The 18,971-nt window shown below is 29.6% G+C and overlaps 4 protein-coding genes and 1 pseudogene across 4 annotated transcripts; 3 read left to right on the top strand and 2 right to left on the bottom strand.

The window, feature by feature from the left end:
• Window positions 1-155: 155 nt before the first annotated feature.
• LOC145755712 (uncharacterized) lies at window positions 156-2,436 on the top strand. Its single transcript, XM_082571961.1, has 10 exons — window positions 156-241; window positions 364-506; window positions 642-855; window positions 952-1,027; window positions 1,095-1,139; window positions 1,263-1,390; window positions 1,487-1,682; window positions 1,779-1,901; window positions 1,992-2,096; window positions 2,329-2,436. Exons 1-10 carry the CDS (start codon window positions 156-158, stop codon window positions 2,434-2,436), a joined length of 1,224 nt encoding a protein of 407 aa, XP_082428087.1.
• Window positions 2,437-4,073: 1,637 nt separating this feature from the next.
• Window positions 4,074-5,111, bottom strand: LOC145755711 (uncharacterized). The gene is made up of 2 exons (XM_082571960.1): window positions 4,570-5,111; window positions 4,074-4,521 (listed from the first exon to the last, which is right to left on the bottom strand). The coding sequence occupies exons 1-2, from the start codon at window positions 5,109-5,111 to the stop codon at window positions 4,074-4,076; spliced, it is 990 nt and encodes a 329-aa protein (XP_082428086.1).
• A 2,114-nt stretch (window positions 5,112-7,225) lies between these two features.
• Window positions 7,226-12,912, top strand: LOC145755710 (uncharacterized). The gene is made up of 2 exons (XM_082571959.1): window positions 7,226-8,073; window positions 11,994-12,912. The coding sequence occupies exons 1-2, from the start codon at window positions 7,226-7,228 to the stop codon at window positions 12,910-12,912; spliced, it is 1,767 nt and encodes a 588-aa protein (XP_082428085.1).
• Window positions 12,913-13,416: 504 nt separating this feature from the next.
• LOC145755628 (uncharacterized) lies at window positions 13,417-15,545 on the top strand. Its single transcript, XM_082571875.1, has 2 exons — window positions 13,417-13,502; window positions 13,632-15,545. Exon 2 carries the CDS (start codon window positions 14,452-14,454, stop codon window positions 15,337-15,339), a length of 888 nt encoding a protein of 295 aa, XP_082428001.1. The 5' UTR covers window positions 13,417-13,502; window positions 13,632-14,451; the 3' UTR covers window positions 15,340-15,545.
• Window positions 15,546-15,687: 142 nt separating this feature from the next.
• Window positions 15,688-17,221, bottom strand: LOC145755631 (uncharacterized; annotated as a pseudogene).
• Between the last annotated feature and the right edge of the window lie 1,750 nt (window positions 17,222-18,971).

The following is an 18,971-nucleotide window of genomic DNA, read 5'->3' as shown; positions in this document are numbered from 1 at the left end:
ACTAGTTTGAAAATAAATTGATAACGTTGCAGTCTAACCGCTGGTGCAAATAAATACGCAATTTTAGGACATGTACAGTTGAATGTTACAGTACATTACAGGGTACTTACTAACCTTATTTTTAGTAATCTTATTATAGTATAACGTTTAGGCTGATGGCTTCGTGTCAAATTGAAAAAGCGGAATTGTCTGAAGATAAAGAAACTTGCAAAGTAACGTGGTTGGGTGGCCACACTAGCAGGTGTGTAGATCTAAATCAAATATTTAAGATGCGTGTAAAATGTAAAAGCTATTTCCTTTATTTACAAAGCATTCGTTTATAAAGTTTTGTGGTTAAACTAGGGTATTCTTTTAACCTTATAGATTTCACGCAGAATGGCTGAAGTTTTACTGTCGTTGCAATGAATGCAATCCACGGCTATCAGGAACTTACGTTCCTCCAGATATTGCCGAATTCCCTGACACTATACTACTGTCCAGTACGGATGTGAAAAAAAATGAAAAAGGTATGTGTTATATATTTGATTTGCCCCTCCGCGTTTCAAATGATACCAAGATAAAAATTTCTACATTCAAAAAAAAAGTGGTAATAGATCAAGTCATACGTAATTTAAGCAAGTCAGTAATTTTTGTTTGTCAAGGGCACGAACTTGTGGTAAAGATTCTCGGCCATGAAACTACTTATCCATCTGATTGGCTTAGAGAACATTGTTATTGTGACGTGTGCATTAAAAAAAACATAGAAAGACGAGATGTCATCAACAAATTTGGAAGGGAGAAAGAGAAAGGAGGAAAGAAGGAGATTCCGAGTCTAGATTTTACAGAAGTTTTTAGCACGGACGACGGCTTTTTTAAGTAATTTATTATACTTAAAACATCTAGATTCTGTAACATTCTCTGTGTTTAAAATTAACTATAAATGATCAGCACATAATTCATTTAAATTTTTAGATGGTTAAGCCTTGTGGTCGAGTACGGTTTTTGCTTGTTAAAAAATGTACCTGATGAAGAGAAGATTTCTCAAAAGGTTACAACCTGTTATAACAGTCAAATACATTTAATATATAAACTAACAATCATACTTTACATCTTAGTTGGCCAAAAAAGTCGGAGCGATAGATATCACGGCGTACGGAAAGGTAAAAAAAATTAACAATTTACCAATAGTTTTTAACTACACAAAGCATGATAGTTTGACAAATTGTTTAACTTTAATGTCTACACACAACAAGTAAAACCAAAATTGTAAATTTTGTTTTAAGTATTTTGAGGTTGTTGATATGGGATCCAAGGCGGAAAATATAGGGTACCAAAATGTGGGATTATTTTTCCACCAAGATCAACAAATGTACGAATCACCACCAGGGATTTTGTTTCTACATGCTAAAAGGTTATTTTTTAAAATATATCCAAGTGCCTTAACTTTATGGAGTGAAATTAAAAGGCCACAATAGCCTTTTAATTTTGTTTATTTTTTATTTTAAAGGTTTGATAAGTGCGTAGAGGGAGGCGTATCTGGAATAACTGATATCTTTCTCGCGGCAGAAACTTTGAGAAAGGAATCACCAGAAGATTTTAAAACTTTACTGGAAGTTCCAGGGACCTATCGAGTTATCGAGCATCGAAATGATTTACATTACGAAAGTGAAAAGTTTCACATTCGTTTGGATTACCATGGAAAGGTAAACACAATGTCGTATAAATTAAATTTTTTAATATTTTAATTCGAAAATTAATATTTTAATTCGAAAATTTTTATAAATTTAAATTGTAAAAAGATCGTTGGCACAAGTTGGCATCAAACCTCAGCCGGTGTACTGCAAGTAAGGGAAGAAGATGTATCAAGATATTTCAAAGCGCAAAAGGCCTTGTACCGCATTATTCGCAGACCAGAAACTCAGGTAAAATTATAAAGAGGGTTCTACAAATGCAGCTCGTGTTATTTATATAAACACTGTGTCTTAAATTTTGTTAACAATGATGTTTTGTAGTATAACTACCGTTTGCAAACTGGAGACCTCATGGTGATTAATAATAAGAGAATGCTGCACACTAGAACTGCCTTTCAACTTAACGGTGGCGTACGTTGTCTTGGGGTAGGCATGGTTTTAGTTTGTTTACATTTAGAAAAATATAATATTCAACAATTTAAACTATAACTATTTTGATCACAAATTCAACAAATGCAGGGCAAACCTAATAATTATGCATTATAAGTTACTCACCCAAATACGTTTACAAATATAATATTTTAAGTAACAGTTATAGGCTATTCACTCTTTTTTGAAATATCGTAAGATGCAATTTTACAGTAAAGTTAATTTTCAGGGATTCTATGTCAAATCAGAAGACTTTAAAAAAAGATACATGATACTTGCTGAGAAGTTAGGAATTAAGGTGGAACCTCCAAAACTGGGATGCAACTCTTCTATATAAGAAATCAAAGGATTGTTCAATAATTAGTTAATATCAATAAATTTTTAATTTTATCTAAACAACAAATAATTATTGTATTTACAAAAAAAATTAAATGTAAATTAATACAATCAATATAATTAAACAAAGGTTTATTCATACCTAAAAATAAATATATAGAACTAACCTAACAAAGCCTTCAAAAACATGAACTTAATATTATTCTTACAAAGCAAGATCAGCAAAATCAGCCAACACTAGTAAAATACTACGTCTTGCATTTCACTTTTGGCTCGCGGTAGACAAAAAAACGAGATTTTTAAATTTTCCTTTAAATACAATGCGTTTTTTAGTAAAGTACTGTCAACTAAACCAATCACTAAAACCACCTAGAGAAAATAAAGTTTTGATTTTTCTTGCTGATATTGGTAAGTTATAAAGTTAAAGTGTATGAACCTTATGAATCCATAAACTTTACAAATGTTGTTCTATTTTTTAAAATTTAAAGATTAATAACTATACCGAAATGATATAATAGGAACGCAAAACAAATTTATTTATACAGAAACCGCAACAGAGTAAAATCTCAAAAATCCGGACTTTTTTGTTTTTTTAAATCTGTTAAGTCCTTATTTTATTTATTGTTTATGATGACATTATTGCAAAACAAAAAACCTTTCTTGTGAATTAACATATATAAAATAGTTAAATAGAAATAAAAAATAATTTTTTGCAAACGCTTTGGTGCAGGAAACCACACGAAACAAAAATGTCTTCAGGTAAGTGATCATATTAATTCCAGCACATTTCTTGTATAGTTATTCTACAAATGCTTTAGTATTAATGATAATTACAGTAATTAAAAAGTTAAAATGGACCACTTCTTATACGATAGGCCCGAAAATTAAAGGTTTATAAAATTGCACAATATCTAATAAATGCATATTAATTTTTTAAAAATGCTTATTTTTAGAAAACCAAACCATTCTTCCTGCTATAAAAAAGGGGAATAAAAAAGCGAATGGAAATTTAAGCGAATCTAAATTAATTGCAAGGTAAAAGTTAGTTTTGGTTTCCTTTAATACGTTAACAAGGATAACAAGATTAAAAGAATGCGTGTCGTAAGTTTATATACATAATTAAAAACGACTACAACATTTTAACTAAGATATCAAGACTAAAACTTAAATACAAAGTGTTATTTTTCTGATAGGAAGGATGTATTAGATCATTGGGAAAGTCACAAAAAGTTAGAGCTAGAACATATTAGAAATCAGCAAGATCAACCGAGCGATGACAACAAACCGCTTTCCAGCTCCCGGGATAAATTAATCGCCAACTGCCGCGTTTATTTTGCCGAAGCCTACCTTGCGTCCAATAAAAAGGAAAAATTAAGATGCATGTACTGGCAAACAAAACCAAGACACGGAAATAATTAACCGTCCATTTTTGTGCACCTCAATGCGCTTGCTTCTAATACGTTGCTTCTAGTATGCTTCTAATAAACGTTGGTTGCAAAAAGTTTCACAATTATAGTATATTACAATTAATAGTTATCGACACATACTGCAAAAACACTAACACGAAAAGTCTTCACTATTGAATAACTACATACAGGTCTTATTCTATGCGCTTATAGGTGTTTCGATCCCACTATGCTAACGCATGTGAGTTTTTAAATGTGCTTTAAAAAAACAGTTATACATATACGATTTCTCGCAAATATCACACTTAAACTTTTTATTGCCAGCATGCCGCACATTGTGATACTGCAAGCCAGACATCGTTTTATAAGATATGTCACAAATCTCGCAAAAGTAAGGTTTTATGTTGCTGTGAACAGACTGGTGGGAATTTAAAGCTGTTCTTTCAGCAAAGACTTTACCACAAATGTCACATTTAAACCTTTTTTCACCTGTGTGTTTCAAGTAATGTCGCGTTAAGTTATAATTCATGGAAAATGATTTTCCGCAGACATCACATTTAAAAGGTTTTAGGTTTCTGTGAACAAATTTGTGTGCTGTCAAATGTCCTTGTCGTGCAAAAGCTCTGTCACAAATATCGCATTTAAAGGGTTTCTTCCCGGTATGAGTTGAAAAATGACTTCTCAAAATATTTTTGTGTTTAAACATTTTTTTACAAATTTCGCATTCAAATTTGTTAACATTTTCTAAATGGTTAAGACGATGTCTTTTTAAGTGATTGATGTGGCCAAATTTTTTTTCACACACTTCACATTCGAAAGGCTTAACGTTCGCATGTGTTCTCATGTGGCTTGTAACATCTGAAACCGTTTTAAACTTTTTTTTACAAATTTTACAGTCGTATGCTCTATTTTCGGTATGGACAAGATAGTGTCTTTTCAAATGGTAATTTTGTTTAAATCTTTTTTCACAAATTTCACATTCAAAGGGTTTAGCATCCAAATGTTCTTCTTTATGAGCTTTTAATTCACAATTACTTTTAAATTTTTCCTCGCAGATATTACAACATAATTTTTTTTTATCGGTGTGAACAAGTTGGTGTCTGATTAAATGTTGAGATGTCAGATAACCTTTTTCACAGATATTACATTTGTAAGGCTTTTCATCATCATGTAGATATTTGTGAGATTTTAGAGACTGCTTTGTGGCTAATGTCTTCCCACAAATTTCACATTTAAATAAAGTTGACCTCAATTTACTTTTGCGAACCATTTTATAAGGCTGTGATATTTTTCTATGGGAATTCTATAATACAACCTAAAAAGAAACACTTTATTTTAATTAACTCACAAAATACTTGGCTGTTATTCACTATCACAGAGTCGTTTGTACTTTTCAAGCGAATTGGTTGCAACTGAATAGCTGGTGTTAACCTACGTGTGTGCTGCAAGTCTTTGTTTTTAAATAGAACAAACGCTGTTTGAATTTAATATTACTAAAGCTCTTGTAGGTTGTAAAAAAGGCAGTATTATTAAACGACAAGCAACAGAGTAAATACTTAACCAACAGAATAAATACCTAATTATCTAAAACAACCAACAGAATAAATACGTAATTATTTGAACTTTCTAAAATACAGTCGAACCTTTCGGTCTTTTTAAATTCCTTTTATTCATTTCGTTTTCTTTATTTTCCACTATTCTTGACATTTGGGTTACTTTAAAAATAGCACAAAATGCTATAGACTTTTTTACCAAACAATTGCAAGATATCGAAGTAAAAACGTAAACGTATAGCAGACTGTTTGACAAGGAAAACAACTTGAACATTCCTCATCTGAAGTAATAATAATAGCGACTTAACAATATAACAATTAAATCATTTTTTGCCCTTATCAGTTTTTTTGAAAAGTTTAAGTAATTTTATATATTCTAACGAATTCGCCATCTTGTTGTTTACGTTAAAGTTGCTATCAATTTCTAGTCACGTGTTTACACCTACTGCCAATCTGTTACCAATTATCTCTATCACGTGTTCTTAATCACGTGATGTATTGGTTATTTGTAAAGGGTCGACTGAAAATGAGGGAATTGAAATTGAAAGAACGGAAAATGAACGGCCGGAAAATGAAGGAACCGGAAAATAAAGGAACGGAAAATGAAGGAACCGGAAAATGAAAGAACGGAAAATGAAGGAACCGGAAAATGAAGAAACGAAAAATGAAGGAAACGGAAAATGAAGGAACCGGAAAATGAAGGAAAGCAAAAAAGAAGAGGGCGGAATCCTAAATACTAAAACGCGGAAATACCGTTGACTGTTTATTAAGGATTACTGTCATTTATTCGAGAACTGATAAGCGACAATGAGTTAGTTTTTATTACCCCAGCATACCCTAACTCTCTTCTATAAAATGCCTGTTTATTTCTAAAATAATATTGACTTAAATACAAATAAACAGTCAACGGAATTTCCGAGTTTTATTTTTTTAAGATTCCGCCTCTCCTTTTTTCACTTTCCTTCAATTTCCGTTCCTTCATTTTCCGGTTTCCTCATTTTCCGTTCCTTCATTTTCCGGTTTCTTCATTTTCCGTTCCTTCATTTTCCGGTTCCTTCATTTTCCGTTCCTTCATTTTCCGGTTCCTTCATTTTCCGTTCCTTCAATTTCCGTTCTTTCATTTTTCATTCCCTCAAATTCCGCGTCCCCTTTGTAAAGAATATTCGTGTTACGAGTTTGTGAACGGTTGTAAGTGAATCTTTCCGCAATAATAAACCATAAGTTATAATAAGGCCTTTTTTACAAAAATAGCAGACTCGATTGTTAGAATGTTATAAGAAGGTTGCCATTTAACAAAAAGCCGGCTAATTGATTACCGTTAGGGGGTAAATACTTTGGTTTACCCAATAAGAAAATAGCAAATAAACATAAAAAACGTAAGAAAACATATTTCAAAGTAATTCAAACGACTAGACATGTCTTTAATTGGGTTAAGTCGTTAATTTGCCCGTTTAAACAATTATTTGCTTGACTGATTATCCACAAGTCCGTATGAAGCGACATCTAATTAGTTTTGTTTAACAAACAGTTTGCTGAACTGGTGCGGTTTTACAACCATAATTGACATAGAAGAAATCTGTTAAAAGTATAATGCTAGTTTTATGCGTACGCAAAATTTAAGGATTATAAAAAATTTAAAAATAGAATTAAAAGGTACACCAAAAAAAAGTTAAAAGAATGTGATTTATTTTTTATGTTAAGTATTTATTTTGTAACTTGTTGTTTGATGTTACCTTTTTTTAACAACCTCATGTTAAGTTAATCGCATAAATATTTTTTTTAGGATGGTTGGAATTTCCTTATATAATATTAGATAATAAACCTTTATAATATGGCTGGACAAAGTCAGCGGCGTTTAACTTCATTTAAATGTGAAATTTGTGAGAAGACATTAAAATCAAAGTGGTCTCTGGAATGTCACTTTAAATATTTACATGATGATGAAAAGGCTTACAAATGTAATATCTGCGAAAAAAAGTATGCGACGTCTATCCATTTATTCTTACACCAAATTGTTCACACTAATGAAAAAGCATTTAGTTGTAATATCTGCAAGAAAAAATTTAAAAGAAAACGAGATTTAAAAGCTCACGGTATAGTACATTTGGATGCTAAACCTTTTGAATGTGAAATATGTAAAAAAGGATTTAAAGGAAATAGACATTTAAAAAGACACTATCTTGTCCATAGCGACATACTGTACGATTGCAAAATTTGTAGAAAAATGTTTAAAAGCAAATATAACTTAAAAAAGCATTTTCAGCTTCATACCGGGGAAAAACCTTACAAATGTGATATTTGTGACAAAGCTTTTGCACAAGGTCAAGGTTTGAAAACACACAAACTTATCCACAGTAACATAAAAGCTTTCAAATGTGATGTCTGTAAAAAATCGTTTACCCAAAACCATTCTTTGGCGCGACACTACTTGCTTCACACTGGTGAAAAAAAGTTTAAATGCGAAACTTGTGGGAAATCGTTTTCTCAAAAACCTACTTTAAAGCGACATTACTTGCTACACACTGGCGAAAAGAGATTTAAATGTGATACTTGTGGCAAAGCCTTTGCTCAAAATTCAACTTTAAATTCACACCGATCTGTTCACAGTAACCTAAAACCTCACTCATGCGAGATTTGTGGCAAAACTTTTAAAAGAATTTCTAGTTTGCGTCATCACAAGTTTGTGCATGTTGCCGATAAAAAAAAATTTAGTGTGATTAGTTTAGTTAAGGATTGGACCTTAAACAATCTTTATAAACACCAAGAATTTTATAAGGTGTTAAAAAAAAGAAATATAAATAACTGACTGTGTGCACTTTTATTTTGCATAATGCTTTATAATAGGATAATAAACTACTCTAGTGTGTTAAACCTTTTCACTAATCCTAGCGTGTATTAGTGATGTTAGAATCAAGACCTATATTGCTTATTATGGTTCGAAATCTTAGATTTCGAAACATATTGTTATTGTCATTATATTTATTATTATTATTGTTGTTTTTATTCTTATTTGACGAATTTTGAAAGACGATAACTTTTGTTCTTTAAAACTAAAAGTTCTAAATTTTTAGTATGTTTGTTATTATCCCAACGAATCGCAAACCTCCTATTAACGACATTTAATTATCACTAATTACTAATTAATATATTTTATTATTAAAATTTAAGGATTAAATTTGCTGAAATTTTAATATGTGGTTGGTATTATTATTTTGTATGTTGCTATTTAAAATAAAGATTTAACTCTAGCTAAATATCGTTTAATCACTATTTTTGTTTTTTTTTATAAAATATTGAATCAGTGTGAGTTTAACGCTTGAATAATTTAATAGTGTTCTGGTCGCCGTCAAAAATCGTCCTTTTCGCTGTCCATTAAAGTAAAAAATATTGGTTGAAAATTTAAGTAAAATGTTAAAATATAAGTAAAAAATGTGTAAAATTTTTGTTTTAATTGTTTTGTTATTATTATATTTTAATACTTGTTTGATTACTAAAAAATTAAGATTGGTATTTTGCTTTTAAATTTAGTTTACTTTTATATTACAATATCAATAAGTGCGTGTTTGCTTGTTAAAATTAGGTTTAAATATAAAAAAGTTCATATTTAAATTTATAATTTAATTAATAAACGTACTAAATAAATTATATTTATAAAAAAGAATCAAACAATTTCGAACCATATTTTATTTATCAAATAAATCTAGTTTTTAATTTATTATGGTTCGAAATCTTCGATTTCGAAACATATTGTTATTGTCATTATATTTATTATGGTTCGAAATCTTAGATTTCGAAACATATTGTTATTGTCATTATATTTATTATTATGGTTCGAAATCTTAGATTTCGAAACATATTGTTATTGTCCGTATATTTATTATTATTTTTATTTTTATTCTTACTAATCCGAATTTTGAAATCGAATAACTTTTGTTCTTTAAAACTAAAAGTTCTAAATTTTTAGTATGTTTGTTATTATCCCAACGAATCGCAAACCTCCTATTTACAACTTTTAATTATCACTAATTACTAATTAATATATTTTATTATTAAAATTAAAAGATTAAAATTTCTGAAATTTTAATATGTTGCTGGTATTATTATTTTGTATGTTGCTATTTAAAATGAAGATTTAACTCTAGCTAAATATCGTTTAATCATTATTTTTGTTTTTTTATAAAATAATGAATCAGTGTGAGTTTAACGCGTGAATAATTTAATAGCGTTCTGGTCGCCGTCAAAAATCGTCCTTATCGCTGTCCATTAAAGTAAAAAATAATGGTTGAAAATTTAAGTAAAATGTTAAAATATAAGTAAAAAATGTGTAAAATTTTTGTTTTAATTGTTTTGTTATTATTATATTTCAATACTTGTTTGATTACTAAAAATTAAGATCTGTATTTTGCTTTTAAATTTAGTTTACTTTTATATTACAATATCAATGAGTGCGTGTTCGCTTGTTAAAATTAGGTTTAAATATAAAAAAGTTCATATTTAAATTTATAATTTAATTAATAAACCTACTAAATAAATTATATTTATAAAAAAGAATCAAACGATTTCGAACCATATTTTATTTATCAAATAAATCTAGTTATTATTGTTTTTATTCTTATTTGACGAATTTTGAAAGACGATAACTTTTGTTCTTTAAAACTAAAAGTTCTAAATTTTTAGTATGTTTGTTATTATCCCAACGAATCGCAAACCTCCTATTAACGACATTTAATTATCACTAATTACTAATTAATATATTTTATTATTAAAATTTAAAGATTAAATTTGCTGAAATTTTAATATGTTGTTGGTATTATTATTTTGTATGTTGTTATTTAAAATGAAGATTTAACTCTAGCTAAATATCGTTTAATCATTATTTTTGTTTTTTTTATAAAATAATGAATCAGTGTGAGTTTAACGCTTGAATAATTTAATAGCGTTCTGGTCGCCGTCAAAAATCGTCCTTTTCGCTGTCCATTAAAGTAAAAAATATTGGTTGAAAATATAAGTAAAAAATGTGTAAAATTTTTGTTTTAATTGTTTTGTTATTATTATATTTTAATACTTGTTTGATTACTAAAAAATTAAGATTGGTATTTTGCTTTTAAATTTAGTTTACTTTTATATTACAATATCAATGAGTGCGTGTTCGCTTGTTAAAATTAGGTTTAAATATAAAAAAGTTCATATTTAAATTTATAATTTAATTAATAAACCTACTAAATAAATTATATTTATAAAAAAGAATCAAACAATTTCGAACCATATTTTATTTATCAAATAAATCTAGTTGTTTTTATTCTTATTTGACGAATTTTGAAAGACGATAACTTTTGTTCTTTAAAACTAAAAGTTCTAAATTTTTAGTATGTTTGTTATTATCCCAACGAATCGCAAACCTCCTATTAACGACATTTAATTATCACTAATTACTAATTAATATATTTTATTATTAAAATTTAAAGAATAAATTTGCTGAAATTTAAATATGTTGTTGGTATTATTATTTTGTATGTTGCTATTTAAAATGAAGATTTAACTCTAGCTAAATATCGTTTAATCATTATTTTTGTTTTTTTATAAAATAATGAATCAGTGTGAGTTTAACGCTTGAATAATTTAATAGCGTTCTGGTCGCCGTCAAAAATCGTCCTTTTCGCTGTCCATTAAAGTAAAAAATATTGGTTGAAAATTTAAGTAAAATGTTAAAATATAAGTAAAAAATGTGTAAAATTTTTGTTTCAATTGTTTTGTTATTATTATATTTTAATACTTGTTTGATTACTAAAAATTAAGATCGGTATTTTGCTTTTAAATTTAGTTTACTTTTATATTACAATATCAATGAGTGCGTGTTCGCTTGTTAAAATTAGGTTTAAATATAAAAAAGTTCATATTTAAATTTATAATTTAATTAATAAACCTACTAAATAAATTATATTCATTAAAAAGAATCAAACAATTTCGAACCATATTTTATTTATCAAATAAATCTAGTTAAAGTTTGTTTTTAACTGAACATGGTTCTTATTCATTCATTTGTTTATAAAATTCATTTGGTAATAAAAAAAGTATTTATATCAACATCCATCAACCGAGCGAGGATAACAAACCGCTTTTCAGTTCCCGGGATAAATTAATTGCCAACTGTCGCGTTAATTTTGTTAAAGCCTACTTTAGGTCCAATAAAAAGGAAAAATTAAGATGCATGTACTGGCAAGCAAAAGCAAGACACTGAAATAATTAACGGCTCATTTTTGTGAACCTCAATGTGTTTACTTTTAATAAAACGTTGGTTGCAACAAAAGTAAAAATTTAATTTCGTGATGTAGAAACTAATCAAGCAACGAAAAAATTTTAAAACGGTTTGTAAATCTACACCGTACCTGCAAACATATAGGAAACAGCTCGTGTTAATCAACGTATATGTGGTTAAGCTGTTTATCTGATTAAGCCTCTTTTTTACATGTGTTGTGGGAATTAACTTGTTTTTGTTGCTCAGTCAGTTATAAGAGATTTGGTTAGTGGAAATACAAACAATTTTGTACTAGTTTGTGATATTTGTGAAAGAATTACATACACAACATTTTCTTTTCAAGATATAACAGAGTTCCCATAGGTAAATACTCAATAACAAACCTGAATAAAATGGTTGGACAAAGTCAACGGCGTTTAACTTTATATAAATGTGAAATTTGTGAGAAGACATTAAAATCAAAGTGGTCTCTGGAATGTCACTTTAAATATTTACATGATGATGAAAAGGCTTACAAATGTAATATCTGCGAAAAAAAGTATGCGACGTCTACCCATTTATTCTTACACCAAATTGTTCACACTAATGAAAAAGCATTTTGTTGTAATATCTGCGAGAAAAAATTTAAAAGGAAACAAGAATTAAGAGTTCACGGTAAAGTACATTTGGATGCTAAACCTTTTAAATGTGAAATATGTGAAAAACGATTTAAAGAAAATGAAAGTTTAAAAAGACACTATCCTGTCCATACCGACATTAGACTGTACGATTGCAAAATTTGTAAAAAAATGTTTAAAAACAAAAATAATTTAACAATGCATTTTCAACATCATACCGGGGAAAAACCTTACAAATGTGATATTTGTGAAAAAGCTTTTGCACAAGGTCAAAGTTTGAAAACACACAAACTTATCCACAGTAACATAAAAGCTTTCAAATGTGATGTCTGTAAAAAATCGTTTACCCAAAACCATTCTTTGGCGCGACACTACTTGCTTCACACTGGTGAAAAAAAGTTTAAATGCGAAACTTGTGGAAAATCGTTTTCTCAAAAACCTACTTTAAAGCGACATTACTTGCTACACACTGGCGAAAAGAGATTTAAATGTGATACTTGTGGTAATGTCTTTGCTCAAAAGTCAACTTTAAATTCACATCGATCCGTTCACAGCAACCTAAAACCTCACTCATGCGAGATTTGTGGCAAAACTTTTAAAAGAAGTTCTAGTTTGCGTCATCACAAAGTTGTGCATGCTGACTAACAAAGTTTTTGTGTGATTAGTTTAGTTAAGGATTAGACCTTAAACAATCTTTATAAATACCAAGAATTTTATAAGGTGTTAAAAAAAGAAATATAAATAACTGACTGTGTGCACTTTTATTTTACATAATGCTTTATAACAGGATAATAAACTACTCTAGTGTGTTAAACTTTTTCACTAATTTCAGCGTGTAATGTGGTGATGTTAGAATCAAGACCTATATTGCTTATTTTTAATTTATTAAAGTTAGTTTTTAAATAAACATGGTTCTTATTCATTCATTTGTTTATAAAATTCATTTGGTAATAAAAAAAGTATTTATACCAATGTAAAATATTCAACCAGTGTGAATTTATCGTCGTATACTTTTACGCTTGACCGATTTTATGTTCTTTCTTTAGCCAAGTATTGTCAGAGATAAGATATAAATTTAGCATGTTAGTTTTATCTGTTTTATTCTAGTCTAATCCTATGTTTCTTTTTATGTACCTTGTGTAAATTAAGTATAAATGATAAACTGAATTACCAAGCCAACGAGATTTGACCATACCGATATATTGTTTAACTGGGCTTTGTCTTAAAATAGTTTGGTAAGCACGTGTTTTATAATGTTTTCAATACCGTTAATTTGAGTGTTTTATAATGTTTACTGTTATCTTAAGATAATTGTGTAGGGCATTTTGTATTATAAGTAGCTTATATATGTTTCTTTGTTTTAGAAACCGTATTTTTCATCGATCTGTGTGCACCGTTGACCGTTTTTTCGTTATAAGAATTGTGTTGAAATCGTGTTGTCCTATTGTTGCGTCATATGAAGGGCTAACAATAATAAGTTCAAAGAAAGTTAAACTGGTGTGATTGATGTCTAAACGAGTTAATAACTATAACTAAGTCTGGTGTTGGTAATTGATTATTTCTGCTACTCGTCTGAGTGTATCAAAGCCGCACTTATTGCAAGGACGACGTAACAACCAATATTCATTAACCGAGCGAGGATAACAAACCGCTTTTCAGTTCCCAGGATAAATTAATTGCCAACTGTCGCGTTTATTTTGCTAAAGCCTACTTTAGGTCCAATAAAAAGGAAAAATTAAGATGCATGTACTGACAAGCAAAAGCAAGACACAAAAATAATTTACGGTTCATTTTTGTGAACCATAGTGCGTTTACTTCTAAAAAAACGTTGGTTGCAACAAAAGTGAAAATTTAATTTCGTGATGTAGAAACTAATCGAGCAACGAAAAAATTTTAAAGCGGATTTGTAAATCTACACCGTACCTGCAAACATATAGGAAACAGCTGGTGTTAAGCAACGTATATGTGGTTAAGCTGTTTATCTGATTAAGCCTCTTTTTTACATGTGTTGTGGGAATTAACTTGTTTTTGTTGCTCAGTCAGTTATAAGAGATTTGGTTAGTGGAAATACAGGCAATTTTGTACTAGTTTGTGATATTTGTGAAAAATTACATAAACAACATTTTCTTTTCAGGATTTAACAGAGTCCCCATAGGTAAATACTTAATAACAAACCTGAATAAAATGGTTGGACAAAGTGAACGGCGTTTAACTTCATTTAAATGTGAAATTTGTGAGAAAACATTAAAATCAAAGAGGTCTCTGGAATGTCACTTTAAATATTTACATGATGATGAAAAGGCTTACAAATGTAATATCTGCGAAAAAAAGTATGCGACGTCTACCCATTTATTCTTACACCAAATTGTTCACACTAATAAAAAAGAATTTTGTTGTAATATATGCGAGAAAAAATTTAAAAGAAAAGAAAAATTAAGATCGCACAGTATAGTACATTTGGATGCTAAACCTTTTGAATGTAAAATATGTAAAAAACGTTTTAAAAGAAATGAAAGTTTAAAAAGACACTATCTTGTTCATACCGACATTAGACTGTACGATTGCGAAATTTGTAAAAAAATGTTTAAAAACAAAAATAATTTAACAATGCATCTTCAACTTCATACCGGGGAAAAACCTTACAAATGTGATGTCTGTGAAAAACAATTTTTTCGCAATAGTTACTTGAAAACACACAAACTTATCCACAGTAACATAAAAGCTTTCAAATGTGATGTCTGTGAAAAATCGTTCACCCAAAACCATTCTTTAGCGCGACACTACTTGCTTCACACTGGTGAAAAAAAGTTTAAATGTGAAACTTGTGGAAAATCGTTTTCTCAAAAACCTACTTTAAAGCGACATTACTTACTTCACACTGGCGAAAAGAGATTTAAATGTGTTACTTGTGGCAAAGCCTTCGCTCAAAGGTCAACTTTAAATTCACACCGATCTGTTCACAACAACCTAAAACCTCACTCATGCGAGATTTGTGGCAAAACTTTTAAAAGAATTTCTAGTTTGCGTCATCACAAGTTTGTGCATGTTGCCGATAAAAAAAATTTAGTGTGATTAGTTTAGTTAAGGATTAGACCTAAAACAATCTTTATAAATACCAAGAATTTTATAAGGTGTTAAAAAAAAGAAATATAAATAACTGACTGTGTGCACTTTTATTTTGCATAATGCTTTATAACAGGATAATAAACTACTCTAGTGTGTTAAACCTTTTCACTAATCCTAGCGTGTATTAGTGATGTTAGAATCAAGACCTATATTGCCTATTTTTAATTTATTAAAGTTTGTTTTCAACTAACCATGGTTCTTATACATTTATTTGTTAACAACATTTATTGGTTAATAAAAAAAAGTATGAAAAATTGTTTTGTTGACTTAAATACACGAGGTCCAATTGTAACTTTTTGTAAAAAAGGGATTACTTTTAGTTTTCGGTCCTTCAACAAACTCTTTAACCAAGTTATAAATAATACCAGGATAGGTGCACTAATAAAAAATGCAATATTTTTAACAAATTTGATTTAGTTTAAACTACCAAATAACAATATTTAAAAATATTATACTTTCACAGAAAAGTTAGATCACATTCGCTAATTAAAATTTTTTTAATTAATGTTAACTCATGTGAGTTTTTAAATGTGAACCCAAAAGACCTTTATGAGTGTAGGATTTCTCGCAAACATTACACTTGAAGATTTTGTTGCCAGCGTACACCAGCAAGTGACACCGCAAACCAGAAGTTGTTTTAAAAGTTTTGTCACAGGTCTGGCAAGGATAAGGTTTTAGGTTGCTGTGAACGGATTGGTGTGAATCCAGAGCATCATTTCTAGCAAAGCATTTACCACAAACATCACATTCAAACCTTTTTCCATCAGTGTGAAGTAAGGAGTGACGCTTTAAGCCAGATTTTAGTACAAACGACATCTCGCAAACTTCACATTTAAAAATGTTCTTGTCTGTGTGAAACTTCATGTGCCTGTTAACTTGAAGGTTGCTAGCAAACGTTTTGTTACAAATATGACACTTGTGCTTCTCTGAACGTTCGGCGTGAACAAATTTGTGCTGAATTAACTTTGTCTTAAAGGCAAACGATTTTTCACAAATCTCACATTTGTGAGGCTTTATGTGAGTATGAAGTCTGATACTGTGTTTACGTAAATCACGTTCAGATTTGAAAGATTTTTCACAGACATCACATTTGAAAGCCTTTATGTTGCTGTGAATAAGTTTGTGTACTTTTAAACTTCCACCTCGTGCAAAAGCTCTGTCACAAATATCACATTTGTAAGGCTTTTTTCCGGTATGAACTGGAAAATGATTTTTTAAAGTGTCTTTGTTTTTAAACATCTTTTTACAAATTTCGCATTCAAACTTGTCAACATTTTCCAAATGTATAAGACGATGTCTTTTTAAGTGATTGATGTGGCCAAATTTTTTTTCACACACTTCACATTCGAAAGGCTTAACGTTCGTATGTGTTCTCATAACGTTCGTATGTGTTCTCGGCCTGTAACATCTGAAACCGATTTAAACTTTTTTTCACAAATTTTACAATCGTAAGGTCTACTGTCGGTATGGACAAGATAGTGTCTTTTCAAATGTCTATTATGGTTAAAACGTTTTCCACAAATTTCACATTCTGAAGGTTTACTGTTTGAGTGAACTATAATATGAGCTTTTAGTTCAGAATTTGTTCTAAATTTTTTCTCGCATTTATTACAACCAAATGCTTTTTCATTTGTGTGAACAAGTTGGTGTCTGATTAAATGGCTGGGTGCCATATATCTTTTTTCACAAATATTACATTTGTGAGGCTTTTCACCGTCATGTAGGTATCTGTGATTTTTTATGGCCCACATTGATTTTACTGTCTTTTCACATATTTCACATTTGAATAAAGTTAAACGCTGTTTATTTTTGCTGGACATTTGTATTTTGTAATCTTATATTTTCCTATGGAAATTCTATAGTATCCTGAAATAAAAATGTTGTGTATGTAGTTACTTAACGAATATCACCAAGATATACAAAACTGTCCGTTTGTACTAAACAAATCGTTAAGCACTAACTAAGCAACAAAACAAGTTGTAACTCAAATAAACTAGGATTTGCATGTTAAAGCAAATGTAGAGAGTTGTTATACTGTTGACCTATGTTGGTAAGTCAACTGTTTAACTTGTTCTTAATTACTCTAATTACTAAATTTTTAAGTTTGACAAACATTTCAGTTAAGATGTTTTCTACATAATTTATTATGCACCCAATTCTTATAACTCAACTTTGATTTTATTTAAATAAGATTGTCGTTGTTAATAAAATTATTGCACCCAACTAATATGCGAGACATTAATAGTAACAGGAAGCAGTTGGTGGTTAACAACCCTGGACTGTAGTCAAGCTGTCTGAGGTAATTGAAAACAACCGTTCAGCAGGTTGTTGAATAGCACAAATCCCGCAAAATATTGTGAAACACCCAATCAGAGACGTCCAGGCATATACTTTTTTAATCGGGCAAAGTACCTAATTTAAAAGTGTTTACACTTATTTACTATATTAAATATACCAACAAAACGAATTTTTAATTTTATAATACGTCAAGGAAGAAAAACGACTTTAAAGTCAAATTATCAAATAAATGTTGTTACCATTTTTTTGATTTAAGGTATTTTTTTACAGTTTTAGTTATACTGAAACAAGTTATTTTGCTAGATTAGTTAACACCCCGACAGTTGATTATGGCAAGGCGTGAGAAAACACCATTAGTCACTGATAACCAAAGAATTGTGATCAAATTTATATTAAATCTAAAAATTTTTGAACATTTTTGGTTTGCTTAATTTTTTGCAACAGGATAGGAAACTATTCTAGCGTGTGTGTGGGGCTCTTTAACTCGGCCTTTCAACGGCCTTAGTCCAGTTTTTGGGTCCACGTAATCCTCAAATTTAACTTCCTTAACGATGTTAAGGAACTTTGGGTAATAATCGGTTGCTAAAGTAACGACTAAATGCTCACCGCTACACTGTTCGGCCATTTTTAAACAAGGTTTAAACAAACTTTCTAAAACTCCTTGGTTAGAGAAGTCTTTGTGAACTGTACCCATACAACCGAACATCACCTTTTTGGCATTTAAAAGTTGCAGGACATCGCTTTGTAAATAATGAACAAATCGATATTTAGCCTGTAGGTTTGGGTCTTCAATCTGCAGATCATCTCGAAATGGTTTGTCCAGTTCGTCGGTTACATTTAAACTTATACCAATTAACTGACCGGACTTTTTCTCAAAAACACCAACAGACAGGTCGTAAGAAAGGTAATTAATCGCCCGTACTCTATCCAATTTAGCTCCTTCTTTAAAGTCCGATTTAAACATCAGGTGAGAGTTTGTTTTACCCGAGTAATGGTTTTTAACGAGGGCTAGTACTTGCTCCTTATCGTGTAGGTAAATTCGTTCAATAACTGTTTTAACGCGACAATTTCCCGCCATATTTATTTGACAGAACTACTATAATTCAGAGACAGCACGTTAGGGGTTAATGTACTATACAATAACTTCTTCATAAACAATAGTGTTGAGTATAACATTCATTTGATTTATATTGCTGTAAAGTATACCAGGAAGTGTACATGAGCCCATAAATGATTTGTATATGTTTGTGTCAAACAAACTATTGCAATTTCCGTATTGT

Source organism: Corella eumyota, chromosome 6, assembly GCF_963082875.1.
Source record: "Corella eumyota chromosome 6, kaCorEumy4.1, whole genome shotgun sequence".
In the NCBI taxonomy this organism is placed as follows: domain Eukaryota; kingdom Metazoa; phylum Chordata; class Ascidiacea; order Phlebobranchia; family Corellidae; genus Corella; species Corella eumyota.
The sequence above is the reverse complement of the archived record's forward strand: the minus strand, read 5'-3'. Positions and strand labels throughout refer to the sequence as shown.